General features: G+C 37.4%; 1 protein-coding gene across 3 annotated transcripts in view; it reads right to left on the bottom strand.

Moving 5' to 3' along the window:
- The window catches only part of fstl5 (follistatin-like 5), a 119,061-nt gene extending 97,433 nt beyond the window's left edge, over positions 1 to 21,628 (bottom strand). Inside the window, exons 1-3 of one of the 3 annotated variants that reach the window (XM_057349905.1) lie at positions 21,536 to 21,628; positions 4,421 to 4,559; positions 426 to 459 (exon numbers count right to left, since the gene is read on the bottom strand). In XM_057349905.1, the coding sequence (XP_057205888.1) occupies positions 426 to 459; positions 4,421 to 4,549 (163 nt within the window). In that variant the 5' untranslated portion in view covers positions 4,550 to 4,559; positions 21,536 to 21,628. Of the gene's footprint in view, positions 1 to 425; positions 460 to 4,420; positions 4,560 to 18,914; positions 19,259 to 21,535 lie in introns of those variants that run through there. The other 2 variants (XM_057349903.1, XM_057349904.1) reach the window with 2 other exon arrangements.
- Between the last annotated feature and the right edge of the window lie 2,197 nt (positions 21,629 to 23,825).

The raw sequence follows: 23,825 nt of genomic DNA on the forward strand, positions 1-23,825 counted from the left end.
GTAATCTACTAATATACTTGGCACAATTTGCATGTATTTAATCCATTTACTACAGTATATCTGAAGAAATCTAAAAGATCAGCACATTTCTCTTCTGCCACATATTGACTTTGAGAGGTTTAGCAACAACTTAAGAACAAAATGTTATGTCCAAAAACCAATTTTAATATATATATATACTGTATATATAATATATAAAATAATAGTTAATAGTAATGGTTTGATTAGATGTAAAAATATCACATTACAGAATGAGTTTCCAATGGCTATTAAATACTGACTTGGTTTCTATATTCACTCAAGGTATTTCATACCAAAGAACATGGTACACCTGTAAAACCCTAGTAGTTTTTGTTCCACTATTGTGCATATTTGCTTTTAGTCAGTGTAAGTGGGCAGAGAGTGAAGTGGAGGATTGTACGTACCCTTAATCCGTAAATTCTCTGAGATCCCGTCCTGCTGGAACAAGAACAGAGAGAGAAACAATACTTACAAAACAGTAGAAACTCTTCACAGACAGCATGTCAACAGACCGCAGACATCCACACACTGGATTTGAGATGTGTTTTACACACCCAAAATAAACCTTTCTGTTTCCCTTCAGTGCTACAAGACGTCAAAGATGCTGTAGGCATATATGTAGAGTATTTTAGGTTGTGTAAAAATGTTTCGCTCTACCAGGACTACACTGCTGGTTAAAGTTTAGGGTCACTTGATTGAAACGTTTCTCAAGATGTTAAAATCTTTTGATCTGAGGGTGTATGCTTGGATGTTTTTTGTAGACAAAAATATTTATAACAGTTCACCCAAAAAAGAAAATTCTGTCTTTATTTACTCACCCTCAAGTTGTTTAAAATCTGTACAAATTTTTCTGAACACAGAGAAAGATATTTGGAAGAATGCTTGTAGCCCAACAGTTCTTGGCCACCATTGACTACCATAGTAGTCGAGGGTGAGTAAATGATGACAACATTTTTATTTTTAGGTGAACTGTTCCTTTAATTCTAAACATTACTCAACCATTTCTTTCATTAGAAAACAATATTTGTTTTTCTGATAGTGTAAAATGTTCTTCCAAATGCTTGATAGATGCTACAATATAAAATATTGATAAAGAATGACCTGTATAGTGTAGCTGACCTGAGATTTACTGTTTTTCTGAATTTTTAGAATGAACGTAATTAATAATGTAATTGATTATTATTTGAATTAGTATAGCCCATATTTCATATATATATCCTATTAATAATTCAGATTCCATATTGTCATTTGAAAAGTCCAAAAAACTCTTTCAAACAAGCTGAGACCGAAGTAAAACGGAAAATTCTATTAAAGGGGACAAATACGGTGCTACAGCAAATTATACCAAAAATCAAAACTGCTTTTAGTTTCTCACTCTTGTATGTATGAGGAAGCTCAAACTCAACCGGTCAGTAAATAATCAGTAATTGGTTTTGGTACAGAAAAAGATTAGCAAAATGATTTGGATATGTAGAGGGATTATTCACTTACATTGGATAATTGGTGAGGATTTCCATTTTGTGATTACTCCGAGGCAGAACATTTAAAGTTCTCTCAGTTTTTAAGGGACTTTGGAGCCATTTGTCCAATCTGTCCAAAACAAGAACAAGCTCCTCCCCTTATGCAAATCCACTGGATTCAACAGAGCACATTGCTAACCTGAGAGCAAACACCACACTATCATCCTCCTTGTTTTAAACACTCTTAAAAAGGTTCTTATAATAACCACTTCTTTTTATCATTTAAAGAGATAGTTTACCCCAAAATGTCATTTCAAACCTTTGTGACTTTCTTTCTTCCGCAGAACACAAAAGAAGATATTTGAAGAAAGTTGGTAACCGAACAGCACTGGCCCCCATTCTCTTCTATTGTATGGACACAAAACCAATGCAAGTGAATGGGGGCCAGTACAACATTCTTCAAAATATCTTCTGTTGTGTTCTGCGGAAGAAAGAAAGTCAAAAATTTGACTTTGAAATGACAAGAGGGTGAGTAAATGATGACAGAATTTTTATTTTTGGGGAACTATCACTTTAAGAACCTTTTCCACCACAAAGAACCTTTTGTGAAAGAGAAAGGCTTATAGAGCCATTAGGTCAAAAATGTTTTTTTTCGCGTCATAAAAAATATTTTTCAAAAATTGAATCTTGTTTTGGGTGCAAGTATACTGGTGTTCTGCTACGGAATACAACCCCTCTTTTTAGCTAGATTTTTCTCTTTTTCTCATCTTTTATTCTGACCTTGCTGTTCTGACTTAAACCCTATTCGGCCGTTATTTCCATCTTGATTCAAAGGCTCAAGAAATAATATAATTGCTTTGAGCTGTTATTCATTTCATGTCACCAAAACGTCAAATTCCAGCAATGGCTGACAGAGCATTTCAAAGCAACAGCTCCATCAAGACTTCTGAAGCACTTTGAAATGATTAGATTCCTGGAATCAATTGTGTCAATTACGCAACTGAATGGCAGAAATGAAATCATGGCTATAATAAGTACCTACACCGCCCTGTCCGTTAGCCTTCGCTTACATGTGCTCCATCTGCCACTCAAACATCTAGGTTCGGATTGGTGAAATGCAGGGGCGGAGCCAGATTTGTGCCTCAATCCGAGAGGCTGTACAGGATGGGTGGAACTATGGTGAACTAAATCTTTTGCTTTGAATCGTTGACAGGAGATTGGCTTTTGCAGAGCAGGACAAAGCTTCATACTATAAGCTGAATTACTCATGATGATTGAGGCAAGTCCAGTTGAGGGAAAGCTAATGGGGTCACCGCTTATCTCCTGTTCGCGTGCCAGAAAAGCAACCTCAACCCCGTAGCCTTCGTCACTGACTGAAACACAGGTTCTCTACAACAATGATCTTTTTACATTGTTTTTCTCAACTTTTCCATACATATTTATACGTGTATGTGTATGTGTATATATGTGGACCAATGGTCCAGTATGTAATTTTTTTGAGGATCTATTGACAGAAATGCAATATACTGTAAAATACATAAGGTGTATAAAGACCTTACATAATGAAGCGTTATGTTTTTATTACCTAAGAATGAGCAATTTCTATCTGCGTACACTGAGGGTCCCCTTACATGGAATTCGCCATGTTGTTTCTACAGTAGCCCTAAACGGACAAACTGCTTAACAGAACACGTTTCCTAAATACGATATTTATTTTGGCAAAGAAGCAAAAACGTGATGACATCTTAGCCACCGTAGTGCTTGAGAAGTGAGGGATGGAGTGAGCCGTTGGTTGCAATTCGCAACCGCTAGATGCCGTTAAATTTTATACACAAGACCTTTAAGTCATCCGAAATGGTCTATACAAAGATTGTCAACTCATGTCAAGGCCGCGCTCTCTCTGTACATGCATGAGCACATTTTTCAGCATTTTAAATATTGTTTACTGAATGTCTGTATTCTTACTGTATGCTACAGGTCAAACGTTTAGGGTCACTCTTTCTTTATTATCCGTATTTCCAACACAAATGTATTGTGGTAATTATTTTGTCACTAAAGTTGAAAGTATAAAAATATTGCAAACATTGTTGAGATTGTATTTAAAGTAGTCACACTTTCCTAGAATTTGTATAAATTCTTTCAAAAAAGTACTTTTGCCACTTTATCATTCGCGATGTCTCAGCCTGTGATGCTTTTTAAACAGCAATGAAGGAGGTCCCATCATTGCTGGGCTCTTATTGGCTGCTTTTTCTCCACTTCAAGCATTCCAAAAACACTTTTTAAATAAAACGGACAAAAAAAATCCACATAACAATCTTACATTTTTAAACAAACACATTAGATTAACTTTCTTAAAGAGCCCCTGATGAATTCTCCGTCCTCCGCTCAGCTGTTTTTCTGTATTCAAATAAAGGTAACGTGTATCAAGGAGAGAGAGCAAGCCGTGCTCCAGCAGACGCTGCCCTTCCTCAGCCAGAGTTGAATTGATCTGTTACATAATGTAGATCCTCTGAGTGCTGCCAGACCTTCGCTCACAGAGAGAAAAGCGCTGAAGCCTGTTTGAGCTGCATTATGTTTTTGTGGGGGAAAAACACCTCAACCGCTCGTATCTGACTGCGTGTGTCTACACAGCTCACCCGCTGCAACGGCCGGTCAATAAACATTCAATTACACAATCACGCTGGGCTGTTTTATCTTGATGCCCGCACTGTTAAAATTATCGCCTGCGGTTCTAATTGTCCACAGCGAAACATCTCATACTGTACGTTTCACATACTTTTAAATATTATGCATATCTGATATATTTTATGAGCAGAGGTAAGATTAATAAATCATCTGCTCGACGCAATTCAGATATCTGGGGTAATTAGCATCATAGCCGACCAGACACACGTCTCCTCTTGTTACGGGACGGCTAATGAAATAGGAAAGATCGATACCTTGTGACGGAATCTAAGGAGAGGTCGATAGGACATTGGGGTAAATCCTTCCTTGGAGGGACGTGCCTCGGCAATCAAAACTGCCCCCCAGAGCAGGAGCGCTGCCCAGCATCGTCTGAAGCCTTTCATGAGTGCCCTCCTGTAATGAAATAAAAACAACATAAACAAATAAACAACATGTGGTGTAAACCTCTTCAAACAAACAATACATCACAGCTCGACTAATTAGAATAGACAAAGGAGACTGCCAATCTGCTTTGGGTTAAACTAATGCTTTCAATAAAAGACCCACACTCAGTAGCAAGATTAAATCTACTTTGGATCAATTAGGGAATAATGAGCACCATGAGGAAGTAAAGATAGGAAGAGGGATTGATATATTACACTCATGACTATGAATGCATTAGATATTACATTTAAGTTAGACATCCAACTAACATTATGAAGAGAAAGGGTAGTCTAAGTACAGAATTATGGGTACACTTAACGTTTTCATTCAAAGACAAAAATCTATTTACTGTCAGATGTTTCTCCTACAATTGTTAAAAAAACTAAGAGTATGGATGTGTAAAATGAATGTAGTTTGAAAAGGCGAAAAAAATGCATTTGGGTAAATTTAATGAGAAATGTTTGAGTTCGTATTAGGGCTGTCACAATAACACATTTTTACTATACGTTATCCTGGCCAAAATAATTTATGAGGATATTATCGCGTTATTTAATGAAATGTATACGTGAAACAGTGATGTTCATAATTAACTTTTTTGACACTTAAAGTGTTAGTTGACCTGAAATGAAAATTCTGTCATGAATAACTCAACCTCAAGTTGTTCCAAACCTGTGTAAATTTCTTTGTTCTGTTGAACACAAAGAAAGATATTTGGAAGAATGTTAACAACTGAGATATCTGGGGTACCATTGACTACCATTAAAATGGTTGCCCCAGAACTTGTTTTCCTAAAATCTTTAAAATATTTTCTTTTGTGATTAACAGAACAAAAAAAATAGAATAATTCTTTCTACTATGGTAGTTAATGGTGCCCCAGAAATCTCAGTTGCTAACATTCATCCAAATATCTTTCTGTGTGTTCAACCAAACAAGAAGTTTACACAGGCTTGGAACAAGTTAAGGGTGAGAAATTCATGACCAACTTTTCCTTTAAGGCAAAGTTTAGAATGCGTGCTAAATACTTTATGATATTACAATGTGTTGAATTAACACAATATCGATAATCCGGTTTAATATCACAGTTTTTGTCAATACCGGTATATTGCGACACACCCAGTTCATTTTGACATTTTCAATATTATTGACTTTTAATTGCTGATGTGGCAAATCTGAGCTCAGTTTTTGTTATCTTCGGGATGTCTGTTAAAACTTAAGTTAGACATTTGTTAGATTTCTGAGACTACTTCTCAGGAGACTTAAGCAAAGGTTTCCATCTGAACGCACTTGTGTTGGGTTCCCAAATGTTGTGTCAGGTAACCTAAAATGTTGTTATTATTATTCAAGGGTTGAATTTTAAAGGTTAAAAGTAACAGAGATTTAAGATTGTTTACAAATTTGTCATAGAAACGAATGTTGAGAATAACAGCGTTCATTTTTTTAAATGAATCAATAGAAAAGTGATTCATTTCAGTGAGCTGTACAAGCACAGTCTTTATTTCATGTGAATGGTCTGAAGTCAGGCGCATGACTCGCTTGCAAAATAAACTAGTCCTCTGGATGCAAACCTGTATCCATCTGTTCTTTCACTTTAATCGCGCTGTGCCTGGCTGTCATATATCAGACCGTCTGTGTGCGAATGAGAGAGAGAGAGAGAGCAGGGGGGGACAAGAAGATGGAACGCTGTGCGCTCACCTATAGGGATAGTCATCATAACTTTATCAGGTGGCCATAAATCGTCCGGGCCACATCTATGTCAAGTGTGTCGGCATTGACTTTCAAATGAGGGATGTGTATCATTCACAATGTTCATAATAGATCACTGTGTGCCAGGCTCTCAGCAGGCGGCTCAACACCACCGTCTCCTGATGCACCTAAACAGTACGGTCATAGCTGCTCTGATCAGTAAACAACCTTGTACAGTCTCTCCTGCACATTTATCTGCACGTAAAAACCGACACACCCACACTCTGGATGACAGCGGAGACGTCTGAAGTCTGTTTAGTTACAATTTATGCCACCCCCACCATAGAGTGCACTTAATGCTTAACATCCAACTCATACTGACCACAGCAGATCATCAGCCAAAGAAATGTGACAGTATAATGGAGAAAAGACAGACTTGCTCAGCCTTAGACACCCATGGACCGCCTACAGTCTATTCAATGAATGAATGTTGTAGTGACCTTGTGTCCATACAATGCAAGTCAATGGGGGCCAATGTTCTTTCAACGTTCTTTTAAGTCAACGTTCTTTAAAACATCTTCTTTTGAGTTCTGCAGAAGAAAAAAAGTCATACAGGTTTGAAATGACATGAGGGTGAGTAAATGATTTGGATTTTCGTTTTTTTGAATTATCCCTTTAATTAAGAGAGCAAGTATCATTGTGCTTTTATTGTGCAAGTAGCACTCTGCTCAGGATATATTTCATTCCACTTAACAGCTTTGACTTGTTGTGAATAGAAAATGTAGGAAATTAAAACTGTGTAACGTGACAGTACAGCACAGCAAAAGCACACAGGGCCTGTTTGGTTGAGATAGGAAATACAGTACAGGCCTACTACATTGATCGCTTAAACCCGTGCAGCAGTCCCAAAGATCTGCTTACTGGATTTCACGGCTGACAGCAACAACAATAATGTGGTTTCATTTGTGCTTTTCATATATATAGACAGTCTCTTACTTTGGGAAAACTTTCATGCGTTGGATTATTTTGTGTTTGTGTGGTTTTAATGTGTTGAGCAGAAATGGTCTTCAACAGCAAGCTAAATTGACTAGAGGGGGTGAATTTTATCACCCAATACTGTATAACGCTCTTCATGCAACACATGGCACACAGAGTGAGACAGCGTCTGACAAAAGATAATGACCTCTATTTTTTTATTCAAGTTATCTGCGTTTTTTCTTCAGTTATTTTACCAGTTTAGTTTAGTTCTAAAAGAGTTCAACTTGGGCTGGAGATGTTTATGATCCTGGTCATAGAGCTTGGCAATATGAGATTTTCAATCAAATAACACCATATTTTCAATTTCTGATTTCTATGAGAAATATCCAAACTGTTATTTTGTAGCTAGTTTGACAGATTAGTCTAGTCTACATTCAACAAAGGTGCTATGAAAGACTCTTTACAGTGATGCCATATAAAAAAAACATTTCCCCTAAAGAACCATCTAGTCGAAAGACCTTTAAAGAACCGTTTCTTTCCTACCTTTTTATAATCTAAAGAACCTGAATACACTCATTTTTTCAACCAAATATGTTACAGATTGCAGCTTTAAAGGGACAGTTCACCCAAAATGAAAATTCTGTCATCATTACCTCACCCTCAGGTTGTTCCAAACCTTTATACATTTCTTTGTTCTGGTAAACACAAAGGAAGATTTTTGGAAGAATGTCAGTAACCAAACAGATCTCATTCCCCATTTACTGTCATAGTAGGGAAAATAAATCAAATGGGAGTCGATGGGGGATGAGATCTGTTTGGTTACTGACATTCTACTAAATATCTTCCTTTGTGTACAGAACAAAGACATTTGTACAGGTCTGGAACAATCTGAGGGTGAGTAAATGATGACAGAATTTTCATTTTAGGTGAACTATCCCTTTAATATGTCAGCACACTTATGACCTGTCACTTGCATTTTAAGGAATAAATTACCCCAAAATATAAATTAATATACCATCATGTCATTCCAAACCTGTATGACTTTCTGCTGAACACAAGAGATATTTTGAAGAAAGTTGGTAATCAAAAAACAGAGGACACACAGAGACATTTTTTAAATGGATTATTCTGTGATCCACAGATATAGGTTTTGACATTTGACAATGACATGAGGGTCAATAAGACAGAAGTTTTATTTTTAGGTGAATGTGAGAGAACAAACAAACCATAAATAAACGAATCAACCAAACAGCAAACAAACAATGCACACAAAGTCAATAGTTACAAAAGTTACAAAATACAATTTTCACACAACATTAATCTGCTATTTTCTGTCACACTAAAAAATGTTTTGATCTTTATGCAGTCAAAACAACCCAATCCAGACTATACTGCCGCCTTGCTCTTTCTCCCTCTCTAGTCTTGCCCACAGAGGCAACTGTTTACATCATGTCTACAGAAGTGACAGAGATTTGTTAGCGGACTATTTCCAGTCTTTAACAGTCGCTGTGAAAATCGCGCCTATATTCTCCAGTCTGTCAATCAGTGACAGAAGCCGGCCATTTGTGTCAATGTGCCTTTTTTCTGTCATTGTCTAGCTGTCAGTGGAACCTTTAATTATATTTCACTGTGTGAAAGGGCTCTTGCAAAATGTTACAGAATTTGCCTTCAATATTGTTAAACCACATGAGTGTCCTAAAGGTCACGCAAAATATCTTTTTCTAGCTTTGTTTCAATATCATTAAGCTCCAGTCAGGGGTTTAAATGTCACAGAATGAAACTGCGCTGCAATACTCCCCCACCAGCACTTACTTTTACTGTTTTAGCTTACATTTCACAAAACTGTTAATTTAATTAACATTCAGACTTCTCCAGTGAAGTGTGCTGTATCCGTTGTGACACAATGCGTGGAAATCTAATTATTAAGCCCATGTGGCTGTTTTGCAAGTCTTGATAGTGCCTTCAAGCACTATCAATGTTTACAATGCAATGGATGCTGTCAACCATGAGCCGAAAACAACAGAGCTGTTAAACATCAGACCTTCAGGTGTGGTACTGTAAGCACCTTGGCGCTGGGAGCTTTTTGAGCCTCTAATGGCAATGTCTTTATGGGTGTCTGTAATGCTCACAAACTCACTCCTATGAAACTGCTTTGCTCTTCATAGAAGTTGTAAAGCAGAGATGGAAAACAGTGGAGTGATTAAAGTGATGCATTTCTGCAGACTGTGAACTACTTTTAAGCACCACACACATAAAAGCTGAAGTGCATTAACCTGTGGCATCACATGGCTCTCTGTCTCTGTCTCTGTGACTGTTTTTTGTGAGATAAAAGAGTAAAATAGTTTTTTATCACTAGTATAGGTGAACTGAAGGTCTGTGATATTATGCAAAAAAAAAAAAAACAGGATACTTCATTTATATTATGTTTTCGCCTATTATGTTCATATTATGATGGCAAAAAAGGCTGACCAGATTTTGTACTCAAAAATAACATATAAAAAGTAAAATAAGACATAAAAAATAAGACAAATTAAGAAGTAAAACAGACATGATAAAATAAGACAAAATAAAATAAAAAAGGATAAAACAGTTAAATAAGACAAAAATAAACCACAATGAGACATTAAAATGGGACAGAAATAAGACAATATTCAATAAGACAAAATAAAATAAAACAAAATATAATTGAATAAAATTAGACAAAATAAAATAAAAGTAAAATAAGACAAAAAAGACACAAAAATAAGACAATATTAAATACAAAATAAAACAAAAGTAAATGAATAAAATGTATACAAAATAAACTAAAATAGGATAAAAAAATAAGACAAAAATAAAATAAGACATTACAAATAGGACATAAACAATAAGACAATAATAAGTCCAGATAAAATAGGACAAAATAAAAAATAAACTATTATTTGAGGTTCCTGTTATATCTGTGATATTCCATTTCTGTAGCTTCAACACAACCTTGTACAACATCTCTTATGGCTATAATCAATACAATAAACCTCTAAACATCTCAACTGTGAATTAAAATAAAATAGTTTACGCCTTTTATTTGCCATTAAAATTCCAGTCGTTGAGAACATCCGACCCTCACGCCTAGAGGTCATGGTGTGATCAGATTCCCATCACATGACCTGATCCAGCCAGCCGGGTCGACCACGTGCTCTGGTTCTTTAACCAGATTAGCGTGAGAAGAGTAAGCTTTATCCAGCCCAGGGCAGACCGTAAATATCTCAGACTCATTACACCCAAAGCTCTGTTTCCATTGCCAGTCAGATAAAAACACGCTGGCATCCAATCACAGATGAGAAGAGAGATCAGCGCTTGCGTAAATGCTACTCTCTGCATGTCTACCTATGTGCATTATCTATTATTGCTCATCAATTTAATAACCATGCTTTTTTCTTTTTTTATCCAGTCGCTCCCAATGCATTGCTACCACAGTATACTGTATATCACAAAATGTGACTAATGGTCTTTAAACTTGTTGTGTTATATTTTTATAGGAAACACTTTTTTCTGTCAAAAGTGTGTGAGCATGTGTACATCTGTGTGCCAACGATTACATTTTACCACAAAAATGTTTTCAGTCACATACAGTATTGAAAATGCTGCATATAAAAATCTATCTACTAAATATAATGTGAAAGAAAGACTTATGTGCAAAACTAAAACTGACCCTCTGCTGGTTGGTCATGACCTAAAAATGTATCACAGATCTGTTTTGATCACAGACTGCGGGAAGAAACAAAACTAAATGCAAATAAAACAATGCATCTAACCATAGAATCATGCATAGCTAAACTGATGAGATCACCAACTATCCAACACAAACACGACTTAGGCACAATGTGTTTTGTGCAGTGAAGTAGTATCTTATTAATATTATCAATTTGACATTTCTGTTGACTTTTGGTGCTATGATCAATGTTAGTACAGTGTAGGTTCACCGCATAATCTGTAGTTTTTGAAGCAAAACTATTTTGACAACTGAGAACCGCTTCACAACTACAAAAAGAAAGAAAGAAACGAAAACGTGTCCAACATTTTGAAGCCTAAACTTGGTTTGAATCACTTTTCCTGTTTGCTTCCACGCTCAGATCAGAGGGGTCCAACACTAAGCGGTGCCACCGAATGCTCAAATCTTTTCAGTTTTGGGTGGAAATCAAGCTCAGGGCTAAATCACAAATTTAGAGGTAATCGTTCTTAAAATCCCGCTCAGACGTACATATCCAGGAGGATAAACAAACTTCAAATAGAATTCGGATGCGAGGTGATTCAGCCACCAAACTCAACAGAATGACTCGACTGTGTCATTGCATCTTTGCTATATTGTTGAAGGGAGACAGGGATCACATCTCATCCCTACTTTTCTCAATAAAAGAAATCTTTCTCTTTTGCAGGAAACATTCAGTTGGACTCAAACCAGATTAACGTTCTAACATTCCTATGAGCACATCGAAATAACTCTTTGGCAAATCCCATAGGTGTTTTACCACCCCGAATGACTCACTTCCCGGTCTCCCGCACCCGCTAAAATGGGTTTGCGGAGCCTGCCAGGTAATATGCTGATCGGAATGTGACGTAGTCCCTTGGGCAAAAGCATACGGATTTCTCTAAATGGTTGTGCTCTCTTTTGCGAGGACGTGCGCTTGAGCTCTTTAAAATCTAATAAGATGAGAGGCATAAAAACAGGACCAAATAGTCATAAAATAGTATGCCCGAGGGAGCTATCTGGATCTCGCTCCCCCCTCGAGGGGTGTTTTCTCTAACAGAGACCTTCCCCAAAATCTCTCCTAACCTACATTCACGTTGCATTTATGCATGCGCCAGACAATTTACAGTAGAGTGCATTCAAGGTGTACATTTGATCAGTTTGTGTTTTTTGGAACTCCACCAGATTGACTTTCACAAGATTGACTTTCCCCACACACTAGAGGGCTTTCCAGAGAAACCTTTCTTTAATAAAAAAAACATTGGTATTCCATACTTGCCTTATGATTTACCAGAGAGGTAATTAACAGCGCAATCTAAAGCCGTTTTTTATTTTCACAGTCTGAGATGGCGGTGGTGCCATTAAAATTATGATTCGCAAAGTGCATTCCTGAGCTCCTTGTTTAGTTTATCACCTAACAAGGAGCTCCGGATGCTTTTTGCTTGGGCCGTTTTGAATTTTTCCCTGGGTAATCTGGAGTAATTAAATGCAGCGCACACACGCAAGAGCATGGGCACGCGGAGGTGAGATTGGAGTGCGGCCGTACAGTACCGCAGGCTGCAGAGCTCTACCTGCGGCTCAGGACAGATGCTACCATGTGAAACATGCACCTGTGGCCATTAAAATGCGACACTCGGGAAGGAAGTCTGGGTTGTGATGCTGAGGCTCTGCGTATACCAGACACGTGCAAAACACAGAAGCAGTCAAAGACCCTCATCACCCAGAGCTCCAGCAAAGCCAATATTTTGTCTGCACGCTAACGCCCTCCAGAAATTGGACAATGAGCAGCACGGACTCGAACACGCACACCCACTACATCAGCAGGATCAGACGGCCGGCCCACCAATCAGGATTGGCTGTGCCGAGAACACCAGTGAACAAAACTGAAAATACCCTCACAATTTCCCTGTCTGAGTTGAAATCGCATTCCTCGGCTTTGTTCTTTAATCTATTAAACTTCAAAATGCTTGTTATAAAAGCGAATTAATTTCCCCCAAGGCCAAAGCTAGATTCAACGTGTAGCAAATTCTGCCTGTCAAACACAAATCTTTTCTTTCAAGCACAAATTAAGTCACCCATAAGTAGATGTTAATGTGATGTCACCCTAAGCGGGCGTGTATGGAGCCTGTAGGCCCACGTTATCATACTCAGATCAGTATCAAATAGCAAAGGGGGTCAAAAAAGGGAAATCAATGGCTAGTGGTCGCCTATTTGCCAGCACACTAGACAAGTGAACAGGATATTCAGACAGGATTAGAGTAGTACTGTACACTATAGTGAATTTCATTATTATTATTGGTGTGTATACAGTATGTATATAACATTATTAATAAGGTAATACATTCGTTTTAGGCGTTTTACACTGCAAGTTTAGACAGATCTGATAGTATAGCTCTTCACCTGAGGTTTTCAGCTGAACATGACATTTGAAATATCAGGCTGAACTCATACTGACTTTGGTTACTGAGGCATGTGTCATCGATTACAACTTCAGAGTATATCGTAAGACTGTGTTATGTTTATACATTATTAAACAAAATCAATTTCACTGTAGAAACTGGCTCAGTTAAAGTTCTATTGCCACAAGTGATGCAGTTTGAGAACCTCAACTGAGCCAACTAGGGCTGTCACGATTATGAAATTTGGCTGACGATTAATTGTCTAATAAATCATTGCGATTATGACGATTAATTGTCTGTTTTAGAGCTTTGACTTTAAATTCTCATACATTTTTATTCAGCTTTGAAACGACCATATTGTTCTGAATATGAAGACTATGTTCTTTTTCTTGGAAATACATAGGAAAAAATTGGGTCATCATACTTAAGGTTTAGGCTTTTACCTGTCAATAATACAACCGCCAAATACTTGTAAATTAAGTAAATTGATCAGGAGTCAATTGAAGCCACCATTAAAAATGCTATATAGAAAATTCTAGTCTGTTTTTTCTCACTTGCAAGACTACAATAAAAGTTTACTTCTATGTTAATGAGATTTTGGTAGACTGGTTTTCACACTGAAATAATATTAAATTGTACTGCAGGTTATTTTTATGGTATATGCTTTAGTTTTTTTTTAAGTGATTGTGTTGTGGTGGTACATTTGACAAGTATTACCACGCTTTAGTTACAATATATACAATAAAATATGCAATATGCAATATGCAGATGCACTACAGCTCCCCCTATTGTCTTCTATAGAGATGTGCAATAATTGCGATGATCTGAACCATCGCGAAGAGGTCAAACAATCGTGATGAGACGATTATTTAATAATCGTGACAGTCCTAGAGCCAACTGAAAAGTTTAGATGCAACAGGTCAATAGAAAATTGAGGTTGACTCAAGGTCTGAAATGTTTTACAGTGTTTTTGATAGAGATATTCTATGAGATTATTTCTTAATATATTTTTTATTTCCCTTGAAGGAAATTTTCAAAGCATTTTTGTTTGTTAATTTTGTAACTGAAGGTATGAATTTTAGTTTTAAATTGAATATAGTCATAGTATAGACCACTTTGCAAGATGTAAACACTTGTCCAAAAGCACTTCCGGTTTCCGTTTTATTTATTATTTAATATTACATATATAATTAAATCTTAAAGATATTCGACATTTTGATTTAGTTATAAATGTTCTGTTTGTTGTATTATGTTCAAACTAGGGCTGTCAAATGGTTAATTACGATTAATCACACCCAGGATAAAAGTTTGTGTTTATATAATATATATAAAACATAAAAATTAATAAACACTTATATATATATGATTTCAATTGTTGATAAATATAAATAAATACATGTAAATATGTATATGTACCTAAATTAGTATACATGAGGATGTATGTACAGTATATGTTTTTATAAATACAAAATTAATATGCACAGAACACAGACATATACAGTATTATGTAAACACAAACTTTTATTCTTGATGCGATTAGGGCTGCAGCTATCGATTATTTTAGTAATCGAGTATTCTACTGATTTTCCATTGATTAATCGGGTATTCGGATAATAAGTACGTTTCCTTTATTAAAGAGCAATACTAAATATACAAGAGAAAATAAGACAGGTCTCTTAAAATGAACAACTAATTTGTTTCCTTTTTAGAAAAATGTACATATTTATTGCTGAAATTGCATACATTCATATCTGTGAAAACTAAACCCATTTAGTACATTCCATTGCCATATTACATTCAAAATGTAATATAGGCCTAATACAAATGTATAAATAAGAAACGTTAATAAAAATAGAAAGAATAATTTCAAAGGTAAACAACTAACTTCAGTTTATGCATGATGCATTTAGTTTATTTAAATTAGTTTTAGTTTCTTTTTTTACTATTAAATAGTAATATATTTGTCCACATAAAAATACCGAGCTACCCGGACTTTTATTTTGGCAGGTCGTCGGAAGATGCTTATTTTTTAGTGCGTTAGCTTCACTCAGTAAAATGTTCTGAAATAAACTCTCAGAGCAACTCTGGAGATGAAGTTCATGTGTTCATGTCCTCGTAAAGTGCAGTTCATTCACTCAGACACGCAGAACAGCCAGATGGCATGTGTAAATAACATGATTCGGCATCCACTAACGTTAGTCCGAATCTAGTTTTATAGACTCAATGCAGCCGGAAAACAAGTTTCACTCGCAAAATAGACTAAAACCAAGTAAAATAGCAGTTCACCATTTCAATAAGCTATCAATTATTTATCAGCATGAGAAATACGTGTGAGCGTGTGAACAGACTAAAATGCGTGTGTCTCACAGTGAATGAGTGAGACTTGAGAGCCCTGTAACATGAATAGAGTTTAGCAAACTGTGAGTCAGTAATAACGGTCCGTGGGGAAACGCAGTGCTCCGTGTGTAGCCTACTAGATGGATTAAACGAGGCTTCGAGGCAACAAAAATTGCCTCGATGATTTTTTGTATTCGAATAACTCAAGTTACCGTTTCAGCCCTAGATGCGATTAATCGTGATTAATCGTTTGCCAGCCCTAGTTCAAACGTTTGTGCAGTGTTAAAAAACTGGACCAGCATTGTTTATGTTTTCCTATATCTTTACATGTGTTAAAAGTCAAATAATTCCAAACTGACATTTTCCGCAAAATCTTACCCGAAAGCTCAAATTATAAATCATTATTGTCAGTTTACCATTGTGAAACGAGGCAAGGTAAATAGACCGTTTTGGAAAATATCCACAAAAAAGTAAAAAAAACCTTTTAAGCTAACCAACAACTAAAATTCAAGATTCATATTTGTTGGGTGTCTACATAAAATTTTTCAAATGTTAGCAAAGATGCAGTATTTGCTTTTCTTACCAATCTTACTTCATTACACACTAAGACAACCACAACCCAGCTATACTGAACTGAGTTCCATAACTCCAATCCAAACTACGGTATAGCAATAACCAACACCACAAAGCTGCCAACACCCATACAATCACCCCAGCAGATGGATACAGACAGCAGGTCAGTGCAGCCCTTTGTGAGGCGAGTCTCAGAGATAGCTCTATGTGTGCTGACCACTGAACTGTGTTATTTGCTGGTCATGGAGGATTGCACTGACCTGTCCAATCTGTGGGTGGTGTCAGGATTCATTAGTGCAACAGTAGGACTCACTCAGGTCTGTGATGAACATATCTATGGACAGGGTCCCCTTAGAGACAAGAAATAAAGTTATGAGGCAGTGGGCGCTTAGCACGGTCATCCTGACGACATTGTTCAAACACAAACACGCTCTGATGTTGGGTTCTTATTTGAATGCGCATCTCGGGGCGTCGTTACTCACATGGAGGCTGCAGAGGCGAGGCAGTCATTTGAAGAGATTAATTATTGAAAGCAATTAGACTGTTTGTCTTGCCTCTCTTCATTTTTGTGTGTGCGTCATAGCTCCTCTCAACACAGTAAACAACAGCAAGCCTCCGAGAACTATTATGCACGCACAATGACAAGTCTGCAAGTCGCGATGAGGATGGAAAATTAGAAGAGCTGGAAGACAATGATGATGATGATGATGAAATCACGTAATGATTCATTAAAAGAACAGAGCTCTTCTTGATATGTTTGGTAAACCACTCTCTGTGTAATGGTGCCTACATTTATTTCCACTTCTGCTCACATCAATGCCCATTACCCCATCACTACACCTCAACTTGCTGCTAAAACATTTACAATAATTTACTTTGGAGAGCCAAAGTGTCGTCCTGCACAGTGCAGTCTTATCTGTAGATTTTCCCATTGCCAAAGAGGCTCTTACAATTTCCAGTTCTTCCCATGTAAATGGAGATACTGCGTGTCTTCTCTCCATTTGTCTGAAAGCCCTGAAGGCATCTTTTACAGCCTCTCCTCTGCTTTTTTGTGCGTTTAACATTAAAGGCTACATTGTTTTGTACGAGTGTTTGTGTCTTTGGCCATCTTTGTGTGCTGGAGAGGTAATTGGTTGTTGTTTCTCTCACTGCGAGTTCCTTGTAGAGTATTTGCCTTCAATGCATTTTTACCACTGGGCACTAAGGAAAGCAACACGACATGCATTTGATGTATAACTGGGTGTGCATCAGAGTCAGAGCTCAGTCAGAGAGGCATGAGAGCACACACAGCAGCTAACCCTTACTGAGTTCTCATGCATTAACTATGAACCTCATCCGTCATACTGGGCAGGGGTACAGTGCATTTCCTCTCATGTTTCTGTTTATGACCTTTTACTTTCATTTGTTTATTTTTTATTTTTGAACTTTTACTTTGTTTTGAGTCATGTTCTGCACTTATATCTTCGTTGTAAATAACCTCAGCAACGCAGTGCACAAATAAAGCACTTCGTCCGCACAAAGCACACACAAGAAAGATCTGTGTGAATGCACGGATGAAAAAATCAAAACAGTTTAGAAAATATAACGGCCTAAACTGTGAAAACTAAGATTATTTTTTAATTAAATAACACAGCTCTAAACTTTATTAATGTTTCCTTTTGTTATTGTCTAATGTCTGCTTTAAACATGATACAAATAATAGCTAAAACCTTTCAAAGGGATAAAGAAAAAGTCATAAAGGGCTAGATTTATTCATTGATGGTCATTAATAACATGAAGTTTCAATTAGGACATGACCAATACCGAAAACATTACTCGCCAGTTGATGTGCGCCGTCGACGCAACGAGAAGCGTTCATTACGCGTTCAATTGAATTGCTAGACATCAGACGCGTTTATTCTCATGCTCCTTGTTTTATTTTAGCTTTTATAATACAATCGTCAAGTTAAAGTAGTTCAACTTTGGAAAAACGTCTATCGACCCCTGTGTTCTCTTTCATTCTACTGAGCTCTGGTTGTTCTTGAACGCGAACCGTGTCTTGTATAAACAGCCTGTAATAACGGCACCACGAACAACAATCTGTGACCATCCTGATCATGAACCACTAAAATTACCCGCTATCCCGTTTTACACACGCACCAGATTGAATCGGCACGAGGAGAACCAGTATAATGACAGTGCGCGCACGGTGTCAATCGTGGATTAGAGTGCTAAGAAAAAACGAAGCACCCTGCTGCTAAATTAAACGGCCACGAGCTGTGCCCAAGGTCCCCTTCATGCGCAATCGTTGACTTTACAGTACATCATACAAGGACTATGGTAGCAGCGTGACAGAGTGAACTTGCCCCGATAACGCCAGACGTAAAAGCTCATCTAACTTCATCCCACTCGATCGAGCACAGAGAATGGTCTTCTGTCGCTTGCCATTGCGCGCCCGGTTTACCGAATGCCACCGCACAATATGCTGAATTATTCACACTACAGCTAAAGTGCTTGGCACGGTGTATCCGTCCTATCCCTTTGAAGTAGTGCAGTACAAAAGCCAATGAAAACAGCGTTCCTTAAAACGAACATCAAAAACTGACCCATGCTGCATCACGGACACGAGACAAAAAAAGAGAAGATTACCTGTGTATCCAACTACAAGTCATCCAGAAAGGTATTCCCGTGTAAGGTCGTCAAATGACGGTATTACTTTCAGAGAGTGTAAATAAATCCAATGACGCGGTGTTTGCACAACGTCCTCAGAGTGGCAATCCTTTGACGAAGTTATAAACCCGGCTCGTGTATTCCTTTCGAAATAATTCACGTGGAAATCCTGCTTTCAGCACCTCCGGTGGAGTGGACAGCTCCGCAGCTTCACCTCGCGCCTCGGATCTTGATTGCCACACTAGCGCGAGCCCTTCACCTACTGGCTGTCACCCCGGCCAGATTTGCATACAATAATAGTGTCAGCCAATCAAAAGCCCCGCTGGGTGGAAACAGCCAGGCTCATCCGTTTAAATGAATCGTCCTTGACAAAGATGACCAGAGTTTGTGCGCACACTGTCCTGTTTTCTGCCTTCACTGCCATGCAGTGTTTGTGTTTGCGTGTGCATCCTAATAAATACATAAAAAGTCAAATAATAAATTAATTAAATACTAGTGTAACTGTTTTGTATTGCTTTCAACCATAGATATTTAATTTATTATCAAATAATTTATTTCTTTTACAACCAATAATTTCAGCATAACAGTTTGAGTCAAATATTGAACTAAAGATGACTTTATTTTCAAAATGTCTCACTATTTGGATAGTATTTGCTTTTGCATTAACACAAGCATGCACTTAAATTCCACCTTTGATTAAATGAATGTTATTCCAGCATCATTTAGTAGTATAAGCCTTGTGGGCATGAAAGCAAGTGCTTCAGTTAAATATTGTTGTTTTAAAGGTAATACTCTTATTTTACATACCTACCCACGAGTACATTCGATCACTTGTAGTTAGATACTTGTCTCATCTGAATGGCACTTCACAGTGCTTCAGTGACTTTCTGTTCAAGAGTTACCATAATCAATGTCATGAATTTGCAACCGGAAGTGTAAAAAAAGCCTATAAAATTCTACATTATTCTGTTTGTCTTAAATAAAAAAAAATGCACTCAAAGATGTGATCTTTTTTCTGCATTGTGTCCTTGTAATGAAATACGATGCATGCTACTATGATCCTTTCTGTGAATGTCCACCTGCTATTTAAATTAGGACTCAGTCTACAGTAGTCATGTAGAGATCAGCGCTGTTTTCAGAATTCTGCTCACGGTTTGCAGGCGCATCTTCACATCTGCGTCGGGATGCTTATATCAGTCTCAAGTATCTCTCTGATTCCCACACTCATCAGTTCCTCATGGCACCAAAAATGATGTGGCGCAGTGGTGCTTTGCAGAGTGAAGACTAAAGAAATTTCTATCGCTTAAGAAACATTTGAGTTCACTGAACATATTGGTTTGGAGTAACGTAAACCTACATGTAAATTGTAGGGTTTCTTATATATTGCTCTACAGAAATACTACAGTATTCTGCATTTATACATATACAGCTTTGGGAATTTTTTTAAATGTAGCAACATTTCATTTCTATGGTCTTTCTAGGATGTTTTTTCATTACTGAAATGATTACAGAAACCATCATTGTCCTAAAGCCTTGAGCCATCCCAGCTATGACCCTACAGTGTACCATTCAGACCTGAAGAACCTTCTGTTTGGTGTTTGGTAGACAGAAAGTTTTTATGTTTGGGATTTGCTCACTGGTGTAAATATCCAACAATGCAATCGGTTTGGCCGCAAACAAAGTATTATTCACAGTAATGACACAACAGAGATAGTGAGACAGCAAACACAACCGTGCATGTTGAATTTTGAGGGCAACCACACTGAAGGAGAGCCAAATCAGCTGACTATTGGAAAAGTACCAAAGACTCCTCACTGAGAGACAAAAGCGAGCATCTCTATATAACGGTTTTCACTACGGACCCACTTGGCTGTCTAAAAACACCTACAGTACGAATGACAAATATGAAAAGCCCATATGGCTCAAACTGATAGGATGAGCGAATAGTGCACGCAGTGCAACTGATAGAGGTTCTCATGACATTAGACTGATGAAGAAAAGGACAGGGGGATTGTGCAAAAGCTGGATTTAACCACCCACACTATGTGGGAAGGTAATTGCATAGTCTCAATCAGCTGTAGGACACCACGGGGCTCTCACACACACACAGACGGAGATTGTTCCAAAGCTTGTAATTTGTAACAAAACAGTTATCGATGTGTTGTTATAGAATGTAGATTACTGTAAGAGAAAAATAATGTTTTAAAACCAAGTCTTTAAGCTTAACTGAATAAACGCTTACAACGTGCACAACAGCCTAAAGTTCAGAGCAAGCTAACTTAAATTACCTTTCATCTATAATTATCCGGTGTATAATTTGAACCTTCGTGCGTATCGACGAAGTCATTTTAATTACATCAGCCTGCGACTTTGTGGGTTCGCCACTGTGCCCAACCTGAGAAACATAACAGGTTTAACGGCAAGCGATGTTGTCACCTCTACCCCACCTCATCAGGGACAATACGTTTCCAAAGCAAAATAATTATCGAGGGACAGAACTGCAGTCAACAGAAGCAATTATGCGGCCGTAACCTGGAGACGGGACAGGTAACAAGACCCGCAGGAGTACGGTGGGTTTAACTCAGGCAAAGAAGTCTCACCGGGAGAATGGTGTCCCCACAGGAGTCTCGAGGTCCAGGATGTACAGAACATTCAGCTGATTTTAGATACAACAAACGGCTGGCACGCAGTTGTGTTGAGGTTTGGAATCAGGCTGTCAGGAAGTAGAAATAAGATATCATCAATGGAGTACAAACCTAAAGAGCTGCCTACAAATGCACCAGGGTTTTACATGAATGTGAAGGCTGTCCTGGAAGGCACACAACTTTATTATGCTGCCTCCTCCTCTCTACTTTGTTTTCCAATTTTTAAGGCAGCGTCACATGTATCCTTCATGGAGAAGAAGTGAAATCCCAAAACCCAATGCCACAAGCTCACTGAAAAAATAGAAATATAATTATTGATATAATAAAAATAGGTAAATATATCATACCATTCCATGCCATCCCATACCATATAATCTATTTAAAACATAAATGTTTATAATAACATCTTAATAATATATATATAAAAAAGCAGATACAATGAGAAAATATCAATAATAAAGATATTTCATTATTTACTGCATCTAATAAATATGGTATCAACATTCTAACCATGTTAATAAAATACAGTTTCCCCACTATTTTTTGCTATATAAAAATATATATACAGTATGTGTGTATATGTATGCTGTATATATATAGCTGTCTATATAGGGTGCTCCAGGTTTTCCAAGACCAGACAGCTCACTATGATTTAAAACACAACGCATTCATTTTATAATATAAAACATAAATATAACAGTTTATAAATGAAACCCATAATACAAATTTATACCCCAAACTAATGATAACCCCGATTTTTGTGGTGAAAATTACTACTTCCTTTCCTCCATTTGTCCCACAGATTGCTTTTTAATTAATAATATAACACAATGCATAAACTGGCAAATGACTTTAATAAAAAAAAATTCCTGGACATTGGAAGGACACAACACCATAATTCCCCCTCCTACATCAGCAGAGATCTGTTTGCTTTTGGTCCCTCCTCTTTATCATCCCACACTTGTACACACTCCCCCCCCCCTCCCGCTCAGCGTTCCGTCTCTTGATCCACTGCCTGTGTATTCACATCCAAGCAACATTGCTCAATCACATACGGATGACGGAACAGGTGCGGAAAAGCCTTCGGGTTTACTCGGATTTCTGTGCATAAAACAAACACACAATTATATGTTTTCATGTCTTTACAGAATAAACATTTTAAACATTCACAAGAAAAGTATCGTAATCCACTAACCTACATGAAATGTTTCTCACAGATGGAGTTCAAGCCTGCACAATGAAGGATGAATTTCACACCATTATCTCCGCAACCTTCCTGGGAGTTCTGGTGTGTGTCACTCTCTTAAGGTCACGGCAAACCATCTTAATCGAGCTGAGGTCAGACTCTGACTGGGTCATTCCTGAAGATGTATTTTCTTCTGTTGATGCCATTCTGGTTGATTTTCTTCTGTGGCTTGGGTCATTGTCCTGTTGTATCATCCCAGCTTTTGTTGATCTTCAATTGGCAGACAAGGCCATCTTCAGCACAATGTACTAAAACCATGTAAAATAATTTATTTTTATGCAATTCAACAACAATTAGAGACATTGGCATCTTGCCACGTTCGTCAATACTTTAGTGAATAGCAAACCCAAACTCCAAGGCTATGTTAAGATTTGACTTTTTTTAAGCAGTTAGCGTCTGTTTTACATTATAATCCAAGGCCCGGTCATAGAGTACTTGACTTTCCGCGTCAGTGTCCTTCTCGCGCACAAATACGTCCGAATTCAACACATGCGCAATACAAATGAGTATGTGTGCTCTACCAGACCGTCAGAGGGCAGCGCTGAGTCGCGTCATTTACAGACCCACTGCAAATTAATGATTGAAGAAGTGTTTTCACCATTGTAAACAATCTGAGCAAGCAGCAAGACAACAAGAACAACAACCAAACAGTATCGAGAAGGATATGCTTCTAAGCTTACTGTTCTTGGTTTCAGCGTGTCGGTTTTGTATCATTCTTCTTCGACAACGACACACTGCACACTTTCTGTGTGTGTATTGACCCCTAGTTATGGGATTCCTTTTGTGCCAATAAAAATGAACGCAAACTTTTAAAAAACTAACAAAAATATACAATGAGAAAGAAAAAAAACACTTTGATAATGAAAACAATAAACTCAGTTGCAAGAATGTGACATGATTTTCAAATAAACTGCTATTTTTCTTAACAATTTTCTAAGTTTCGTTTTTGCAAATAATAGTTTTGAATTCGCTGCTAGATTTTTCATTTGCACTTTCCGA

The sequence above is a fragment of the Triplophysa rosa genome, linkage group LG13 (assembly GCF_024868665.1).
Source record: "Triplophysa rosa linkage group LG13, Trosa_1v2, whole genome shotgun sequence".
In the NCBI taxonomy this organism is placed as follows: Eukaryota; Metazoa; Chordata; class Actinopteri; order Cypriniformes; family Nemacheilidae; genus Triplophysa; species Triplophysa rosa.